General features: G+C 35.7%; 1 protein-coding gene across 3 annotated transcripts in view; it reads left to right on the top strand.

The window, feature by feature from the left end:
- The window catches only part of Pka-R2 (cAMP-dependent protein kinase type II regulatory subunit), a 431,144-nt gene that overhangs the window by 321,655 nt on the left and 88,190 nt on the right, over window positions 1-21,299 (top strand). For all 3 annotated transcript variants that reach the window (XM_090400102.1, XM_090400101.1, XM_090400103.1), the window contains exon 6: window positions 14,979-15,043. In XM_090400102.1, coding sequence (XP_090256228.1) covers window positions 14,979-15,043 — 65 coding nt within the window. The remainder of the gene's footprint in view (window positions 1-14,978; window positions 15,044-21,299) is intronic.

The raw sequence follows: 21,299 nt of genomic DNA, 5'->3' as shown, positions 1-21,299 counted from the left end.
GTGAAGTGTGAACTGACGTGGTAGGCAAGTTTTTATATATAATATAGACAAGTTTTAATATATAATTTTTGATAAATTTATAACTTTTTGCCCATATTTACAATGGGAAACAGTATTGTAGTTGACAAAGGTAAGCCTTATCCTCCTCTTCCAAATTTTACACCTTTGAGTAATTCAAATATACCAACCAAATATAGCATTCTCCTTCATCGTTGTTTTCTAATATACAGTATTTTAAAACAAACACATTGTCCCCTCTCTGCATAGATTTGGCTACAATTAATTGATAAATTAAAGTAAATCAAAGTTATCCTACAATTAATTGCATTAGACCAGTTAAGATGAGCACTGATGTGCTATACATGCTTAACACTTTCATACATCAATAAAAATGCAAACATGCAGTCAAACTGATGTGAATTTTGTAATGGTTGCATGAGCCACGACAGCACACCTAACTGAAATGGGCAAGCGATGCCACTGGTGTGTGTGTGTTAAAAACTAACTGGGCTTCTAAATCCAATGTTCATCCTTCCATACTGAATCCCATTCATTACTAGATATCCAGTTGGATACTGCATAAACTAGAATGAGCTGGTAATTTGGGATTTAGCCAACAAATTATATTCTGTTAGTTTAAGCCACACACAGATATATCATGGTGCATTGTATCAACTGTCATGACAGCTGGAGCATTGCCCAGTTAAATGAGCTCTCCCATTCTTTTCTTGAAGGGACTAGAGTTACAGTAAAAAGGCAGTTAACGAAAAAGCCTAAAACTCAGAACTCAAGAGATGCATTATCAAATTAAGAAGCATCAGTGGCAAAGAGGTGGAGCTAATAGCGAATTACAGAAATTCTATGTCGATATAATTGGTGTTATCAAGATGAAGAATATACATGAGATTATTCTAAATAATAACTATAAGAATATTATTTTCAAGCAGTAGTGAAAAGGAAAGAGGAGTAGCTATTATAACATTCAACACTAAATATTTAAATAAACTTCTTGAATTGTAGCCATTTCCAAGTAAAGTAGGGTAGGCCAATTTCATAATGGAAAATTGGTTTTATTTATTCCTATAATCCCACAGAAGATTTTGTGGGATTATAGGAATAGAATCCCGCAGTAGCTAATAGTAAAGTAGTAGTAGTAGAGAGTAAGCAGAAAATAGCATAACTTCTATGATAATAGAGTTGCCTCTATATTCTAGTCTAAAGCTAAATTTAGTTCTAATTAAAATGAAATTTTAACAAATTATAAAAGTATTTTATAATTTGTTAAAATTATAAAATACTTGTGTATATACTTTTAAGAAGGTCAAGACATGAGGTGCCAAAAAACATATAGTAAGAAAAAGTTGAGAATGAATAACAAATATGTGAACATAGAGATATACTCAATAGCCAAAGAAAAGTGATGGAACTAACAGTGAAGAGATAATGAATGGAATAGGCAGTGAATTTTTAAAGATTAAGAAGTTTAAAAATTTGGAAGCTAAAACTTAATAAAAAGAAACAAAGTGTATAAAATATATACGAAGCCATTTCAAGAAAACTCCAAGAAGTAGAGAAATTTTTAGGTTATTAGAGAGGCTAGCTGTTCATAAAATTGTCAGCTGGCCTCTCTGATGACAAATAAAACATGTTACCTGACAAATTCAAGCAGCTTTTAGAAGTGAAATGTAAATTCAGATATACGTATTAGAGGAAAAAGTGAAGGAGTTTGAAAAAAAGATCAAACCTTGGAGCATGAGTGACAGTATCCAAAGAAAACATTGATTCACCCAGGGAAGCATGATTTGAAGTTGTTTGCAAGATTAGAAAAATCAGAACATATTAGTTGACTCAAGATTTTAAAGAAGTGGTAGCATCAAATGTTCCTGGCAGGTAAATCAGTATAGGCACTTAGAAATATAGAGAAAAATAGAAGAAAGGTAAGTTGTGTAGAAGTAGCTAAATAAACTATTGAAAAACTTTGGAAAGAACATAGCAAATAAATATCATAAAGATAACAAAATGTTCTGGGGTGATTGAGCTTAGAAATGTTAAAATATATAATTTGGGAAAAGGAATTAGGAGATAAAAAGGCAACGTAGAAATTGATGATAGGGGTATTCTGAATTTCTATACTCTTTAAAAACTTATTAAATCAAATAAGTCATTATTGAACAGAAGTAGAATATATCCAGGAAAAATGCACTGAATTCAGTTTTGGTACTAGACATAGCAGAAGCTCTGAGAAATCTGGAATGACAGCTATAATACACAATATTTTACAGTATCTACATTGCATAATTAATCAGAAGATTGAATTCTGAATGAATTGAGTAGAGTTCTCATAGTACTAATCTATATAAGAAGGAAATAAAATTAGATAATTGCACAGGAAGTTTTCTTATGATCCATTTGAGATCTGTTCGTGCATATTTGGAAACAGTGGAAGAGTAGCTTGAGGACCAAGCTGTGTTTAAGTAAATAGTGATTATCACGACCATATTTTTACTTTAAGAGAAATAGTTGAGAAATCATGAGAGTTTAATAAGCATATCTCTTAAAAATTTGTAGGTGTGGTAAAGAATATATAATGAGGTGCTAAGCGAAAAGCTGTTTAACAAAACTACAATTAAAACATGTAAATGGTATATTATACTCAGCAATAACTGCACTTAAATTGTGAGTTGACAGTTAAAATTGAAGGATTTACAGGATTTAAGGTTTGATGTAAAATCAGATATATGGAAAGGATGCATGCTAATTCCACTGTTATTCATTTATTTATATAGACCACATTATAGACAGCATTAAGCTTGATGTCAACATCAGAGATATTCAAGTTAGCTCTTTACTTTTATGCAAATCATGTTATCATCATCAGTGCTCATGGATCAATGCCCATTGATGTCTGATGCATATTTCACCATTCTTTTCCATTTCTTCCCATTACCAGTTGACTCAAATCCTGCAAACTCTTTCTACAGCACTCCTTCACATCATCTAGCCACTCTCCCCTTGGCCATCTGCTTGTCTTATACCATTCATTGTACTAAGCATCAAAGTTTTGATTTAGTTACTGTTATCCATCTTGCAGATATGTCTAAAAAAGCTGTAGTCTCCTTGAAATTATTTTCTGCATTAGATTCTTTTTTGCAGTTTATTCTTCTGTGTGATTTTTCATTTGTTACCTTTTGCACCCAACCAGTCTGTAGAAGCTTTCTATAACATGTTTCTTCAAAGCAAGTACAGCAATCCCTCAATTAGTGTGCCTAATGTGTTTCTTAAAACAGCTGCATTAATTGAAAATGCACTAATTGAATATAATAACCTATGGGAAAAAGTATAATTCGCTGTTCAAATTTCTTTTTTGAACCTTAATTTTTTCAGGGCCTAGTTAAAGGAAAACCATGAAGCTGAAAGACAATAAAACATATTCAGAATATAAATTTTATTATTCTACTTTTAACAAAGAATTGAGCTAACGTAGTTTGGCAGGCATTTTGTTTCTTTTTTTCATACAACCAACGGTATGGCCCTATTGCCTCTTCTACTCTTCTGCAAATTGTACTGCTTCTCTCTTCATCAGGGTCACCCTGTAAGCATTGCTGCTTAAAAACTTCGATTGTACAAAAAATATTTTCGAATTGTTTCTGTGAAATCGCTTTTGGCTGGCTATCAGTGGTTAAATTTTCTTTATATTCTTCGGGATCTTCCTGCTGTGCATCTAAATTTAGCAGGTTGGATTCACTTAATTCTTTAGAATAAGATTTAATTAACTCTTGGACGTTATCATTGAAGGGGAGAAAGAAATGAAGGACATACGAATTGGTTGCCAACACGCAAAATCATGTGCTTTATAGATAAAATTTCCCAACTGTTATACAAGCAAAATAGTTACCACTTTAAAAACCACAATGATCATAAAAGAGAAGTTAATTTTCTGACGTTTAATAATAAACAACTCATCCCAGAAGATGGACTGATTACCCTATTATCGGAATGGATTCTCCTTTTTGTGACATGCGCAGAAGTGTCGAAGGGTCTCGAATCTGTGGGCATACCATAGCAGACGACATAAATTTTGGCGGTAAAAATTTGAAACATAGTATACATAGTGTACATGGAAGTAGTGTAGTATTCCATTAAAAATACCTTTGTAAAATGTTTTAAATCAGTAACTAAATTATTTCATTCTGGTGAGTGATTTTTTAAAATAGTTAGCCATAAAATTGTGTAGATATTAAATTTTTAAAATCTGTGACATTTATTTTTAAGATGTATGTAGGCGCACTAATCAAATTTGGGTATCGAAAAAAAATGACGCATTAATCGAGGGATTACTGTATTCATCTCAGAGTGTTTGACCATTATCCATATCTTTTCAACCATAGAGTGTGCTTGTGAATATGCATGTTTTCAGCAGTATCAGCTTTGTGGGGAGGCTCACCAATCTATTTTTTGATATGTTGTCTGTTGGTATGTTCGCCCTGTCTCATTGCAAGACCTTCATTAAACACCAAGGTCAATGGAATGGTCAGTTCCACAGCACGTTCCCTTTCTTGGGATTCTCCTTGGATTGCAGCACTAGTCTCCTCTCATATTCTAATTTTTTCTCCTTACAATATTGCTATTCACTTTCCTGGCCTGAGCTTTATATTCCTCAGATGGCCAAGTGCAGCTTTTCTCCACTTCTCTCTCTCCATCTCTTTATATGTCTTCCATAATCTCTTTTTCATCTGCCATTTGTCTTTTATTTCTTTTGTCATCTGTTTGATTCCAAATTGCTTTTTCTTCTTCACTTGAGGTATATAATCTGCCATTTCTGTCACTAATTTAAGTATCTCTCATGCACTACTGACCCTTCTTTCTTCAAATTCTTTTATCCATTGTACTGCTGCATCTATGATGGTCACCTGCCTTATAATTCCACATAAATTCCTTATGCCTTGATATCTCTACATGCCTATTCATTCTCCAGGTCAGGTCTACATGGACACTCCCACCAACCGGCTTAGTTGGTGGGAGCTAAGTGCTTAGCATACCCTCTCTCCAACCAAGATGCTGTGGGTTCAAATCCCACCTTGGGCAGGGATGTTTGTTATTGTCTTTAGGTGGGAGATGAATTTCTTTGTCCAGTATGAGACCACTGCCCCACTTATTTGGAAGCCTAAAGTGGCTTGAAAAAGTTTCATATTTGGTCTCTAGAGCAGAGTTTCTGGACTATGTAAGAAAAAATAAATAAATAAATAAAAATACAAAAAAGAGAGTGTGTGTGTGTGTGTGTGTGTAATTGATAAAAATAGAAAAAAAGGTTTTTAGCCCACTCACAATACAAAATGTACCATAGCTTTGCAAATATAATACAAAACTATAGTACATTTTGTATTATAGTATAGTTTTACAAATAACTTGGGTGGGAACAACAGAAAATTATTGGGGGCAAGTATGACATCTCAGTCATAATCAAATTCTCTGATGCTATGATAAAATCCAACACTCTTGATCCTGTTGTTCCCTCCACCACATGCTAAGACAGTTGTCCCTCAAGAAATCCAAAAATTCACTTCCTTTAGTGCTGCATGCTGCCCTCCTCTGTTCAGCTTATATTGTTATAAGTGAAGTCCCCCAAAATGATCACTTGCAAAAAACTAATTTGTCTGAACATTTCCTGCTCATCACCATCTCTATTCCCTGGTGTATATCAACATCCCACTAAATATCTTGTCTTATAAACATATGTCTTACACAATATACCATCAAAGGCATTAGTGTTATTTCCACTGCAATTCTCCACCCTGAGAAAGCACAATTCATCTGTTATCATGAGTATCACTCCACCACAATGTTTATCTTCCTTATCCTGCCAAAAAATGTTTGGTGTGTGTGTAACCTAACCTAACATCTTCCTCACTTAACCAAGTTTCAATGTTTGCAGACATGGAGTCAATTCAATGCCACAAACTCATTCCCTTTATTCCTAATGCTCCTAGCATTTGTATACAGAAAAACCAGTGCACTACCAGTATTCTTATGGCCATTATTACTCCTCTCATTCTTCACTTGACTCTGCAATGTAGTGTATACTTTTTTTATTTCTCAAGCCACTATCCTCACGAGGCATTTCCTGATACGTTCCACATGTGCAATTCTAGTTTCCTTTCCAAATGCCTTCATCCTTCTGCATTCAAATACATTCCGTCTCTTGCATACAGCACTTTTCTGTCCTCAGATGCCATACATACACATATTCCAGACCTCTCTTCTTACACATTCTCACTATTATCTCATGCATTATCACTGCTCTTCTCCTCCATTCCACATTATCATTCCAGGCAGCACACTCACTGTCTTTCCTCACACATTTCTGCTGCATTATCCCTAGCATCAACTTCAAATTTCAAACTACGCTACTTCTCAAGTCATTCATACCAACCATTACTATCATCTCCTCTACATTTTCATCCCTTTTCACTGCCATTGCAACACTCTTCAATTCTACCAAGTAAACACTTTCCTAACACTCTGCTCTATTCTACACACATCCCAAATCATTGATGATACTCTGAACAGATTCATGCATCCTTCTCTCACTGCCATCCCTTTGACTCTTCCAGTCTCTCTCTTCCCCCCTCTTATCCCTCTCTATCCCTTAGTGACATTCTCTTAACTTTCTCTAATATCCTCTCTTCCTCTGTGTCTCCATTCTCTTGCCTTCCTCTCTTCCTTGCTCTCTGATACCCTTCTCCACACCTCACCCTCATTCCTTTTGCACTAGCCAACCTCTCCAGCCTCCTAATATCTTCATTAGCCTTCCTTAACTCGGTCATCATTCTTTCCACACATCCTACTTTCAATTCACACACACAATCATGGCCATCAGACAAACCATCTCCTCTGCCACACTTCCCACGGCCAAACCCATATGTACATTTTTCACATTCTCTCTATCCTTCAACTCACTACTGGTGTCTGCAAATTGATTACCTGTTTCCAAAACACTATCTCTGCTTCTGCTGCTAAATCCATAGATCAAAGTACTTATGCCTCCTAGCACCTCCCACTGCCTACATTCCATGCACACATGCGTAATCTTGTCTCTCACCTGCAACATTTTTAAACAGTGAGATGTATATGTGTGTAGGAAGCTATGAAATTACCACTATGCTACAAATAATGTAGACTTTAAATTGTGGTGGGTTGGGCAACAACGTGTTCGAACTGGCAGCCACCATGCTGAATACAATTGGATACAATATCGAGACAATAAAATCCTAACAAAAGGCAACACCATCATACAAAAAATTCATCAATTTCAATAGTGCAAACTTTAAAACCAATATTGGTAATGAAAATAAACACAATATCCTTTCTTACTACTAATAACTATTTTTTTAACAGCTAACATATCAACTTCCTATGTCCTCACATGCTTTTTTTTATAAGGAGATTATAATGTTGACTAATGTTAAGCATTCATTCTCCATACTTCAGCCCAACATCCAAGAACACCCATTTTAGTCTCCACTAGGGACACTATTTAGGACTTTAGATTCATTTTTGGCTGCCACGCTTCAGCCTGACGCACATAATATATTGCACAGTGTTCCTGATTATGGAAATTTGACTTTGCAAAAATATTTGAAATATTAAATTTGTTGTAATTAATGTTGATCTAATTGTAATTTGATAACAGTTCAGTACTGTGCTATGCATGTAGTAAGAAGGAAGAGATAGACAATAGTGTATGGATATGATCAGCATAAAAATGGATGAGACTGAGTACACATATGCATTAAGTGATGATAAAGACGATTGGGACAAGGGAAGGTATGGGAAAATTACAACCAATAAGTGGGTAACGCTGGTTTATAGACCTTATGAGGGTAGACCTAAAAGTGAATTGCTGTGCTTATTTACAAATGCCAAGAGTATCAGAAATAAGGGAGATGAAATGGTTTCATTTATTGAGTTTATTCACCCCAAAATCATTGGAATAAGTGAACATTAGTTGAATGAAGATGATATCCTAACGGGAATAGAAATGGAAGGGTACAGTGTTTTTTGCAAGGACAGAAAGGACAAGAAGGGAGAGGTAGTGCTGCTGATGATGGCAGAAGAATTATATCCACATAAGGTAGACATGAAAGAGGGAAATAGTTGCAATGGTTATGAGGCAGTGTGGTGCGAGATGGAGGCTGACGGGAAGAGATATTTAGTTCGATATTACTATATGCAAGGGAATGTGGAGGGTGGTGATGAAGAAATGTATAAACAACAGGGTTAGTGAACAAAGGAAGGGTTATTTTAATTATGGCTGTATAGATTGGAATGAAGAGATAGCATTCGGGAATAAAGAAAATGAATTTCTTTAGTTCTTGAGAGAGACAACTATCTCAGGCAGCATGTAAAGGAGGGCAGGCGAGGATCGAGAGTTTGGGATCTGATAATCTCATTAGAGGATGTAATTATGAGTGGGGTTTTGCACCTTCCTCCAGTTGGTGAGACTGATCATAAAGTGATCACCTGGGTTGTGGCCACCCATATCCAAATTTCTGTGAGGAAAGGATATATGTGGAAGTACAAGGCTGGTGATTATGACAAGCTTAGGAGACAGCATGGAAGCAGGAGGAGTTGAGCAGTAAGGAAATAAATGCAGATTGAGAATGGACAAAGAAATACATAACAGCATCAATGTGTGAATGTATTCTGAATGTCAAAGGGCTGAATAAGATAGGTGAAAAATGGATGAATGAAGGAGATTAAGCATAAAATATAAAAGAAGGCATTTCAGAGGCAGTACAAGATGAATAATGGTAATAGTCAGTTACATGAAGAGTATAAAGAGCAAGCCAAAAGAGTTATCATTTAATAAGGACAACAAAAATGCAGTATGAGCAGAAATTAAGTGAAGAAAACCCTAGAGAGTTTTTTTTAGATATGTGGCAAGTAGAAAGAAGAATGATTATAGTAAGATAATGAATGAAAATGGTAGAATGGTAACTGCTGCAGAAGACAACGTTGACATACTCAGTGATCTATTTATAAAGGTGTATCATCCTTATGAGAAATCGTGAAGAACTCAAGTGTAGAAGACATAGGAGAGAATGGCTTAATTGTGACTGAGCAGGAGTTATATGAGGAAATAAATAAATTTGATGTCAGTAAGCCAATAGGATCTGATGACATATCACCATGCATCCTAAGTGAATGTTCCAGTGAACTGGCATTTGCGTTGGCAGGCCTGTTTAATGAGTCTTTAAACAGCACAGGTTCCAAGAGAGTGGAAAGAAGGTAAAATTGTTCCACTTAAAAAAAGATGGTGATAAGGCTGTGGCTGCAAATTATAGGCCAATCTTTATATCTGGAGTTGTGTTGAATTAGAGAGATTGATAGTAGGATATCTGCAAACAGCTTGTAGGATTAGTAGGATATAGAAATGGGTTGATAACAGCAGTATTCTCTGTGGTTGTCAGCATGGGTTTGCTAAAGGGAGATCATGTTTTACTAACTTACTTACGTGTTATAACAAGGTGACAAATTTGGACAAGATAGATGCAAAAGATTTTGATAGATTGCCACATGACAAACTGTTAAATAAATTGAAATAGATGGGATTGGATAACAGACTTCTGAGTTGAATTGTTGATTGGCTGTCAGATAGGTATCAGAAAGTTGTATATGGGGGTGCATATCCCAAACGAGGAAGGTCACTAGTGGTGTGATGCAGGGGTCAGTTTTAGGATCATTGTTGTTCAGTTTGTATATTAATGATATTGGGATGGGTTTAACTGGTGATACGCAGCTGTTTGCAGATGATGCAAAATTGGGGGAGAGCAATGCAGAGTCAAACAGATGTTATATAGGACTTGAATAAATTACATGAATGTGCAGGTAAGTGGAACTATCAGTTCAATGTTGCGAAGTGTAAGGTTTTGAAATTTGGTAAGCAGTGGTGGGATGCAAAGTATACACTTGGTGGGGAAACTTTAAAGGAGGTAGAGGAGGTAAGAGATCTGGAAGTGGAGGTGGACAAGGACCTGAAATTCAGAGGCTACATTGCACAAGTTGTGAAGACATCACATCAGATAATAGCAATGATGCTGAGAACCCTGATGTACAGAAATAAAGAGGTTATGATACCATTGTATAAGGTAACGCGGGTTCTTGATCAGGCCTCATATGGATTATTGTACACAGATTTGGTCACTGGATTTTTATGGTGATGCGAATATGTTTAGAAAAGTTCCAGATAAGATTCATAAAGGTGGTCTTTGGAACATGAAGTATGAGAACAGATTGTCAATTGCAAAGTTTCATGAATGTGGGGGGGGGGGGATATGATTGAAAAATATAAGTTAGTCAGGGGTTGTTATCAGGTTGACATGGAAGAGATTTTTCATGGAATGGGAGAGGGGGGGGGAGGGTAGAACAAGAGGCTACTCTTGGAAACTGTAGTTTCCAAGGAAAAGGAGAGGGTGATCAGGGGAGTGAAGAGCAGGTTCTTTACATGGAGAGTGGTTGGTTTGAGGGTGTAGAATGCATTGCTTGAGTGTGTTGTGAATTTAAACACATTCAGTTGAAGGCACGATTGAATGAGCTTTGTGTGCAATAGTGTGTATGTATACCTCCCACAATTAGTCTCTGACTCCATGGAGGTCAGATGTTAATAATAATAATAGTGTTAGAGAATTTTTTTGTGAATTACATATTGATGTATATCATTAAACATCATGCAGATATTACTGTAATTTTGCAGCTTTATTCACAACACCAGAGAAACAAATAAATAGTATTTATTTATTTAGTTGCTAATATTTCACTGGTTCTTGTGCCCAACAACAATATCTTCAGATAAAATATTTTGTTACAGTATGCAAACACTAACAATCAGTCATCAGTGAGAACAGTTTTAAAATCATAACTGACAAACATGAAAAAAATTTTAAAAAAATCAAGGCGAATGAGCGTGATTAGTGGAATGCCCCAGGGCTCTATACTAGGACCACTCTCTTTAATTTGTACATTAATGATATGGCAGAAGATTTGAAAGGGTTATTCAGTTGTTTGCTGATGATGCAAAACTAGGGAGGGCAATAGTTGATAAAGGTAAAATGTAGATATCTTACAGGATGATTTAAATAAATTGGCAGTGTGAGCAGACAATGATTATCAATTCAATGTTATAAAATGTAAGGAAATGCAACTTTGGAATGAAAAGATTACACTCTTTGTATCATATTGATGGTACTAGTTTACAGGAAATTGATGAGGCTAGGGATGATGGTGGATAGAGGGAGGGCAATAGTTGATAAAGGTGATGTAGATATCTTACAGAATGATTTAAATAAATTGGCAGTGTGAGTAAAGGACAGTGATTGTTAATTCAATATTGTAAAATGTTAGGTAATGCATTTCGGGATGAAAAGATTACACACTTTGTATCATATTACCTTCGTTCACACTGCCAATTTATTTAAATCATTCTGTAAGCTATCTACATTTTACCTTTACAGGAAATTGATGAGGCTAGGGATCTGGGGGTGATGGTGAATAGAGATTGGAAATGCAGAGGACATATTTCAATAGTTGGCAAAATAGCACAGAGGATTATTTGACTGCTGAAGAACACATTGACAAGTAAAGATAGGAAGGTTATTATCCCTCTTTATAAGGCTATAATTCAGCCACATTTTGGTTACTGTGCACAGATTTGGTTACTTGCATTTCTTTTCGATTTGAGAGGTGGTAGAGAGGATTCAGAGACAAGTGGCCAAGCTTATGCCAGGTCTGTGGAATGTTCCCTTTGAGGATAGATTGAGGGTGTGTTGGTTGCAGAGTTTAGTTGACAGGCAGAGGAGAGGTTATATGTTAGAAACTTATAAGTTACTAAAGGGATTCGGTAAGATTGACACAGAAAAAATTTTTCAATACATGAGAAGTAAAGGGAAAACAAGGGGAACACTTGAAAGTTGTTTAAGTGTGTGGTTAGTAAGGGTGTGCAAACTAGGTTCTTTACTTGAAGACTGGTGAATGAGTGGGATGGATTGCCAGAGGGTTGTGAGTGCCCCAACAGTGAATAGGTTTAAGGAGATGTATGATAAGTATTGTGTTAATGGATAGAGTGGGTCTCCCACAGTGAGTCTTTTGACTCTATGGAGTGCCCATATAAATAATAATAAGTAAACAATCCATGTTGTAAAACCACTTCTACTGTAAACAGAAATTTTCTGTAGAAAAGTATAATTTCAGAAATACTTGTGCATATTATTATTATTATTATTATCCAGGCCTCCGTGGCGTTAGAAGATTCATCGCGGGAGATACTAAAATAGCTTCAGTTCCCTCAATTCTTTTCATTATCATAAATACAAATATTTATTTTTTTATAATAGCCATATATATTACACACAAAGCTTTAGTTTTCTATTTATGCTGAAGTATACATAGTAGTTTTCTCAGAGTTCTTAACCTTTTTTGTTATGTGACTCTCACCCACAAAAGATTTACATCCTTCATGGGTGTAATTATCTGATGGTTAGGTAAAACAGGAATCTTGTTCTAGAGACCAGACATGAAAAAATTTGTGCACAGCAATCCAGGTGTGATCTGATCAAGGTTTTTCCAGTGATATAACCATTTTATCTCTACTTGTCAGTGTCTTCCTTATCATGACTGCAAAGATTTCACAACTCTTGTAGTATGCCTGCTCTTTGAATATTAAGACTGTCAGCCATCACTCCTCCAAAACTATTTGCCCCCTGTCCACCTCCTAGAGATCACAGTACATAGCCTTGCACTCCTGCATCCTCCAATGGTGCACTAGAACCCACCCTAAAAAATTCTTAAAGTAGTCCATAAATTCAGTGAAGTTCATCTCCCACCTAAAGGCAGTTACAACCATCCATGCCCACGGAAAAATTTGAACCCACAACCTATTGTTGGAGAATGGTACACTAACCTCTCAGCCAACATTGCAGACACCACACTCTCAGGCAAGGCATTCCAATCTTTCACAACTCTGCACGAAAAAAACCTGCCTCTCACTCCCCTACTCATACCCTCTTTATACAGTTTCCAGGGATGACCTCTGGTTCTCCCCTGATATTCTCTGTAGAACTTCTCCACCATTGATCTTATAACAACTCCTTACCAACTTGTAGGTCTCTATCATATCTCCCCTCTTCCTTCTCTCCACCAGACTCTGCAAATTACATCTTCTCAATCTTTCCTCATACTCAACATTCCAGAGGTCAGAAACTACCTTAGTCAGTCGCCTTTGGACCCTTTCCAACATCTCTTCATCCTTCTGAAAACCCGGTGAACAAATCTGGGCACAATAGTCAATGCGTGGCCTAATCAAAGCCTTATACAATGGAACAAGAATCTCCCTACTTCTACACGTCAGTGTCCTCTGCATCATTCCCAGAAGTCTTTGTGTTGTCTTCACAATTTTGGCGATGTGTCCCCTAAATTTTAGATCCTTATCCACTATCACCCCAAGATCTCTTATTTCCTCTACCTCCAACAATATATTCTCACCAAGCATAAATTCTGCATCCCATCTTTGTTTTCCAAATTTTAAAACCTTACATTTTGCAACATTGAACTCACATCCCCATTTGCTTGCCCAGTCACTCAATTTATTCAAGTCTTCTTGCAAGGCCACAACATCTTCACTACTCTTTATGGTTCGTCCCAACTTTGCATCATCTGCAAACAACTGAATATCTCCATCCAAATCTTCGCCAATATCATTAATATACAAGTTAAACAGTAATGGCCCTAAAACAGACCCCAAATTCACACTAGTTTAAAGGAGATATGAAATAGTATTCTGTTAGATTGCATTAGTTGGAAGAATAAATCAAATAGGAATGAAATAGAATTGGGAAGAGGAAAGGTAAGAACTGAAAAATAAATAAAATAAGTATTTAAAATGTTACTTGTTTTGATGAATTCAAGAGAGAAATTTTGGAATAGCCTATGAAATACTTTTAGTTATATGAAAATTAGCACATACTCTCAAATAATTTTATAGACTGACAGTTTTGTAGCTGATGCAAAGAAAGGTGAAAACAATAATGTAAATGTTAAACCTGGTGGATTTAACTTAGCTAAATCTTAATTAAATGGAATCTGACTAACTTAGATTTAGCTAAGTTAGTTAATTAGATTCCATTTATTCAAGTTTGCCTTAGTTAGAAGTGATAGCATCCTTTAGGTGGAAATACTTGCATTGAATCTTTTTCAGCTAAAGACTTAACTATTCTTGTAACAGTTGATCTTAGATTTTTCATCCCATATACAGATAGGTCAAATAACACATGCAGACATGATATACTTGCCCACATCTGTGGATAGCAGAAGAATGGGCAAGCCAGCTGCATTAAGTGCCAGTAATCCCCATGATGGGAAATCCAACTCTTCTACCATTCCATCTTATTCCATTTCATTCTGTCATGCTGCCTTGTCATATGATGACATATTTCATAAGCTTCTATTCTACCAGCTTGGTTAACTAAGTGAATAGCATCCACCTCTCTGCAAAAACCAGGTTGTGGGTTTACATCACACTATGATTTTAGAATGTCTTTAGATGACAGATAAATTTCATTGCCCAGCATGAATCACTGCCTACTTAAAACCTTTCCTTAAAAAAGGAAACTTATAGCTATCCACAAAGGAGAAAAAAATGGTTTTTCTTTCCTTGGCCTCCTATGAATCCTTCAATTCATGACAAACTTTAGTGTTTTTCATTCACTACTATGAAGTAAAAAATAGTAATAAATGTAATCAGGAAAGTCTCTTTCTAAAGATAATTTAATATTTATACAAGTGTCTAAATAAGTGTGTCTAGGACTATGGGAAACTTGTGGGGAGGAAAATTAGCTAACTAGTGTTTGCAATTTTTTCTAGAATGTAAATGATGCAACAGAATGTAAATGACATTAATACTGAATTATTTTATGTCTACACTGCAGGTAAAACCAGGAGAAATTGTAATTCGACAGGGAGATGATGGAGATAACTTTTATGTAATAGAAAGGTATGTTTAAATATTACTGTTAAAAATTATACAAGTTTTCAATAGATTTTATAATATTTTTTTTTTGTTAGTGAAGGAATCCCATATAGGTCATTTTAAATATCTGCTTCCAGGATTTATGAAAGCATTAAAAACAAAAAAAAAAAAAGCTGTCTTGTTTAACAAAGGAAACCACTGATTTTAAGGTTTATAATATAATAAAATTTATAACATAAATTGTGTATTAATTAAAATAACTTTCTATCATACTCATTGACACTAACCAAGCTATTTGTATGCTGAACATACAAATAAGCCTATAATCCTTCAAGATTATAGGCCTATCTGTGTGTCAGGTGTTGTGGTTAAGTTGTTGTAGAAGCTTGTGAGAACTAGGATCCAGAATTGGGTTGACAACAATGGTATTATCTTTGATGGACCGCATGGATTTGCTAAAGGGAAGTCATGGTTTAGTAATCTACTTACTTATTACAATAAGGTGACGGCTTCCTTGGACAGAGGAGAGGGATATACACAGTAATATACTTAGATTTTGCAAAGGCTTTTGATAGATTACCACATGATAAGTTGATAGTCAAACTAAAGCAGTTGGGGTTGGATGTTAGATTAGTACATTGGATTGGAGACTGGCTATCTGATAGGTATCAGCAAGTTGTGTATGGGGTAGCAGTATCCACGAAAATGAAAGTCACTAGCGGTGTGCCTCAGGGTCTGTTTTAGGGCCATTACTGTTTAACTTGTATATTAATGATATTGGCAAAGATTTGGATTGAAATATTCAGTTGTTTGCAGATGATGCAAAGTCGAGATGAACCATGAAGAGTAGAGAAGATGTTGTTGCCTTACAAGAAGACTTGAATAAATTGAGTGATTGGGCACGGGAATGGGGATGCGAGTTCAATGTTGCAAGTAAGGTTTTAAAATTTGGGAAACAAAGATGGGATGCAGAATTGATGCTTGGTGAAGATATACTGTCAGAAGTGGAGGAAATAAGAGATCTTGGTGGTGTTAGTGGGACACATTGCCAAAATTGTGCAGACATCATAAAGACTTCTGGGAATGATGCGGAGGATGCTGACTTGTAGGAGTAGGGAGATTCTTGTTCCATTGTATAAGGCTTTGATTAGGCCACACATGGACTACTGTGCCCAGATTTGGTCACCTAGTTTTCAGAAGGATGAAGAGATTTTGGAAAGGGTCCAGAGGTGACTGACTAAGGTAGTTTCTGACTCTGGAATGTCGAATATGAGGAAAGATTGAGAAGATGCAAGAGTCTGGTGGTAGGACGAAGAGGGGAGATATGATAGAGACCTACAAGTTACTAAAGGGTTGTTATAGGATCAATGTTGGAGAGGTTCTACAAAAAACAGTGGGAGATCAAGGAAGAACCAGAGGTTATCCCTGGAAACTGTATAAAGAGGGTGTGTGCAGGGAGGGGGAGAAGCAGGTTTTTTGCATGCAGAGTTATGAATGATTGGAATGCTTTGCCTGAGAGTGTGGTATCTGCAGAGAATTTGAGTGTGTTTAAAGCATGGTATGATGAGCTATGATGTGTATGATAATAGGACCTCCTAGATGAGTCTTTGACTCCATGGGGTCTTATGTGATAATAATAATAATAAAGATATTCTCCAGTACTTTGGCAGCTAAAGAATTTCAAAAAGTAAAACATTGGCACATCAGTAATTTTGCAGATCAATTTAAAACACTACTTCTAAGCCTCAACAACTAAACCAAGAAACCTGTCATTCTTCCTGCTGAAGCCAGAAGCCATCAGCATCAGTACACTTGGTCATGGTCATAACTATGCTTTCGCACCAAAAAAAAAACGCCTATTGAAGAAATTATGACACAGATCGAAAGAAGATTGACAGCCTTCCTCTCATGTGATGAATATTATCAGAAGACTGGATATTAGTGAATGTCCTAACACTAGCAGACTGAAAAAGCAATCTCTCCCCCATGGAATTTGAACCACTAGTAGAGATGAAGCGTAACAAAAGGATTGCTCCACCTATCTCTGCCCTTTGGACAATGATCCTACTAACACATAGATCATAACCTTCTACAGGCTAGGAGGTAACCTTTTTAAGGTTATCTCCTGGCTTATGGAAATTACAAATAAACGATACAGTTCCCCCCCCCCCCATATAGGGGCTGCCAAATATCTATAAACAGAATGTGCTTCATTATATCCAATAATGGATGGTATTAATTTGTTCACATACAGCGTAACTAAATACTTAGCCAAAGAACCCACTCAGTATTATTGGAAACACCTCTTCACACACAAAATATTTTGCACACTGTAAGAGCTAGTATAGACAACCTTGTACTCTAACAAACTGCTATAATTGTCAGTTTTGATGTTGCCTTTCTATTCACCAATGTTCCCCTTAAGGGCACATTAGACCCCATCCAAATCAGCAGAATTTCTTCTCAGTATCTCAACCCTGTTTAAGTTCACCATGAATTTGGACTATTTTGCTTGGTAAGTAAAAATTCTATAAACAGAGGGAACAGCCATGGGTTCTCCTCTCCTCCTCCCCCTTCCCACTAGCACAGAAACTCTAGAAGAAAAAGCCTTAACCTACTGTTTTACTATGCTATATAGATTATGTGTTTTCCATTTGGCAACATGGCTCTGAAGCTCTTAACACCTTCCTAACGCAGCACCCCAGGATTCAGTTCACCTTGGAAAAAGGAAAACACAACAGTCTCTCCTTCCTGATACCTTAATTACATACCAACCTGATAGATCCTTGGTGTTCTGAGTTTACAGGACCCCCCCCACACACACACTAGTAGATACATTAACCAACAGTATGGGATTATCACGACCCTGTACAACAGGGCAAAATTAATTAACTCTGATAATATATCCTCATCACTGAACTTTACACTTTCTTAGCCAATGGCTATAATCCTCACAAATCCAAAATATATTAAAACCTCCAAACCACACCCCTCTTCATCCAGAACAGAGACTACACCCAATCTAAAAACCTAGCAAAAATCCTCAAAAGAATACAACCTTTGCAGACTACATAAAAAAATGGACATCCCTTATTTGCTCCTCCAGATGTTTACCAGGTTCCATGCAGCTCTAAGCTGTTTTATGGCTAAATCCAACATCAAAATTGCCAAGCACAAGGATTGCATCTATTTCCACCACTATGGCCACTCAGGACACCCACCACACGATATGATGGAAAAAGGCCAGCTTACTCCACAGGAGCAAATTTAAATATAAAAGACTTTTTTGGAATCTGCCTCAGTCCTAAGGAACTATCCAAACCTCAACAAATTTGGCTTAGTATTAAATACAGATAAAACCAAGTATATGGTGATAAGCAAAAAACAGCAACAAAACACAAATTTATGAGTATCAGCAGGATTCATTTAAAACGTAAAGGCTTATAATTGTTTAGGAGTAATGATTACAGAAGATGGAACAATTATGTAAATAAAATCAAGAATAGCTAAGGCAAAAGAATAATTTTGGAATAATAAATTACTAATGACTTCTGGAATAAATAAACAGACTAAAATAAGAATAATAAAATCCTATGTGTGGTCCATGTTGAATTATGGATGTGAGATGTGGAAAATCCATAATCAAGAAATTGCAGGCCTTTGAGATGTGGTGCTATAGGAGAGCACTGAAGATTTCTTGGAACAAGAAAAAAAATAATGAAGAGGTATTAAAGTTAATGGGAACCAAAAGAGCACTCATGGAGACCTTATAAAGAGAAACTGCAAGATGGCAGGACACATATTAAGAGGATCAGCAGGGAAAACATCTCTGGAAATACTGTAGGGGAAAAATCTCCTGGTAGACCAAGAACTTCTTGGGTTGATGATGAGAAATGGATGGGTAACAAGAGCTATTACGAGATCAAAAGAATGGTAGAGGATCGGATACTCTGGCATACCATGATTGCTACAAATTCAATCTAGCCTGCTATTAGAGGGGGGGCACTATTTAGGACTTTAGACTTGCATTTATTCTGCTTCAGTCATACTGCATGCACTTGTCAATTTGTTCTTTGTTCCCTGATGATGATGACAATTTGACTTTGTCAACATACTGGAAATATTACTTTAATTAATACATAGTGTACATTGTAATTTCTTTAAATCTTCTTTAAGTGCTATTTCCTAACAGAATTCAGAGACCATCTTTGCAAATTTATTTCTGTTTTTAGTGACTCTGATTAAGAGTTCTGCGTTCTTCATTTTAGTCCAGTTTTTTATATTGTCTAGCCATGATATTTTTATTTTTCCAGGTTTTCTCTTTCCGTTGATTTTACTTTCTAGTATTACCTAGAGAATGTTATATTTATGGTTTCTCATTAGATGTCCTAAGTAAGCAGTTTTTCTTCTTTTGACAATATTGATTAATTCTCAATTTTTGTTTATTCTTCTCAGTACCTCTTCATTCTTCACCTTTTCTGCCCATGGTATCTTGAGCATCCTTCTAAATATCCATGTTTCAAAGGCTTCCAGTGTTTTGATTGTATTTTGATTATAAAAGAATGGCTTGTTCTTAAAACGAGTGCTTCCCAAATTTGATCAAGTTTCTTCTTAAATAGCTTCTCCAATTTGGAGATTTGCAATCATGGTATGACAGAGTATCTGATCCTCTGCCATTCTTTTGCAATTAAAATATAAATAAAAAAAACTGGAAGCATGGATGCAAAATTGAGGAGATTGAACAGGTAAGTGGAACTGTTGATTCAGTGTTGCAAAGTGTAGGTTTTGAAATTTGGTAAGCAACAGTGGGATGCGAAGTATACACTTGGTGGGGGAAACTTTAAAGGAAGTAGAGGAGATGAGAGATCTAGGAGTGATGCTGGACAAGGACCAGAAATTCAGGAGCCACATTGCACAAGTTGAGAAGATGTCACATCAGATAATAGCAATGATGTGGAGGACTCTGACATGCAGAAATAGAGAGGTTATGATGCTATTGTATGAAGCCTTGATCAGGCCTCATATGAATTATTGTGCACAGATTTGGTTGCCATGTTTCATGTGTGCAATAGTGTGTGACTCCATGGAAGTCAAATGATAATAATTTGCCTTTAACGTCCATGTTTCAATATAGTAAACTTGATATGATATTAAGTTTACTATATATACTTGATTTTTACTATATTTACTTGATATACTATATCAAGTTTACCATATGTAAACTTGAAATTGTAAACTTAGGAAATTAAAAAAGAAATATTTAATAAAATTATTGAAAATAATCTGAAAATATGTTTGATTATTGACGAAGCTTCATCATTCATACTCAAATTTCAATGTTTAAATCGTTGTTACATAAAATAGGTTTCATGTTGATATATCCTGCAAACCAGTTATTATACTTTTCTTAAAAGTTGAGGATTCAGTTACATCACCAACAATTTTAGTTGAACTAGTTGAATTGGAAAAACAAGATGCACAGACAATATGTTCTTCAGTTATGGAAAGTTTAAATAATGTTAGGCTTATTAAGAACTACCTAGAAAAAAAATTAATAGGATTTTGCTCCGATGGTGCCAGCATTATGCTTGGGAGAAAATCTGGAGTGAGCACTAGGATTGCAAAAGAGTTTCCAAACATAATAATATGGCACTGTTTAAACCATCGCCTCCATCTTGTTTTAGATGATTCAATAAAGGAGATAAAGCAAGTAAATCATTTAAAAATATTTATTGATAAGATATATACTATTTTTCATCAATCCAATAAGAACCAAATTGAACTTTCCAAAATATTCAAGCAACTTGGAATTGAAATTATAAAGATTGGTAGAGTTTTGGGACCAAGATGGGCTTTCTGTAGTTTAAGGTCAACCCTAGCTGTGTGGCATGCTTATCCAGCGCTACATCACTATTTTTATTCAAATAAAAAGTATTTAGGTATGGCTGCCTATCTTGAAAATAGATATTTATTTATTTTCAAGACGGGCAGCCCGTCTTGAAAATAAATATTTTATAACTGATTTGGCATTGATGATTGATATTTTAAACAAAATTTCTCTTCTTTCGAATGCACTGCAAGCAAGAAATATAGACATAATAAAGGCTGAAAAACTCGTGATAAGATCTATTAAAGCATTTCAAATGCTTGGAAAGGAAAAGGGTCCATACGAAAAAAAAGTTGATGAATAATTACTTCAGAAACCTTCAAAAATATAAAATTTGTAGAAAATCATTGATTTCTCGGGCTTCCTCGGGAAAGACTTTTAGTAAACATCGTA

Source organism: Typopeltis vanoorti, chromosome 11 (assembly GCF_054136105.1).
Source record: "Typopeltis vanoorti isolate ZY-2024b chromosome 11, IOZ_Tvanoo_1.0, whole genome shotgun sequence".
Classification (NCBI taxonomy): Eukaryota; Metazoa; Arthropoda; class Arachnida; order Uropygi; family Thelyphonidae; genus Typopeltis; species Typopeltis vanoorti.
This window is presented reverse-complemented; position numbering and strand designations above follow the sequence as displayed.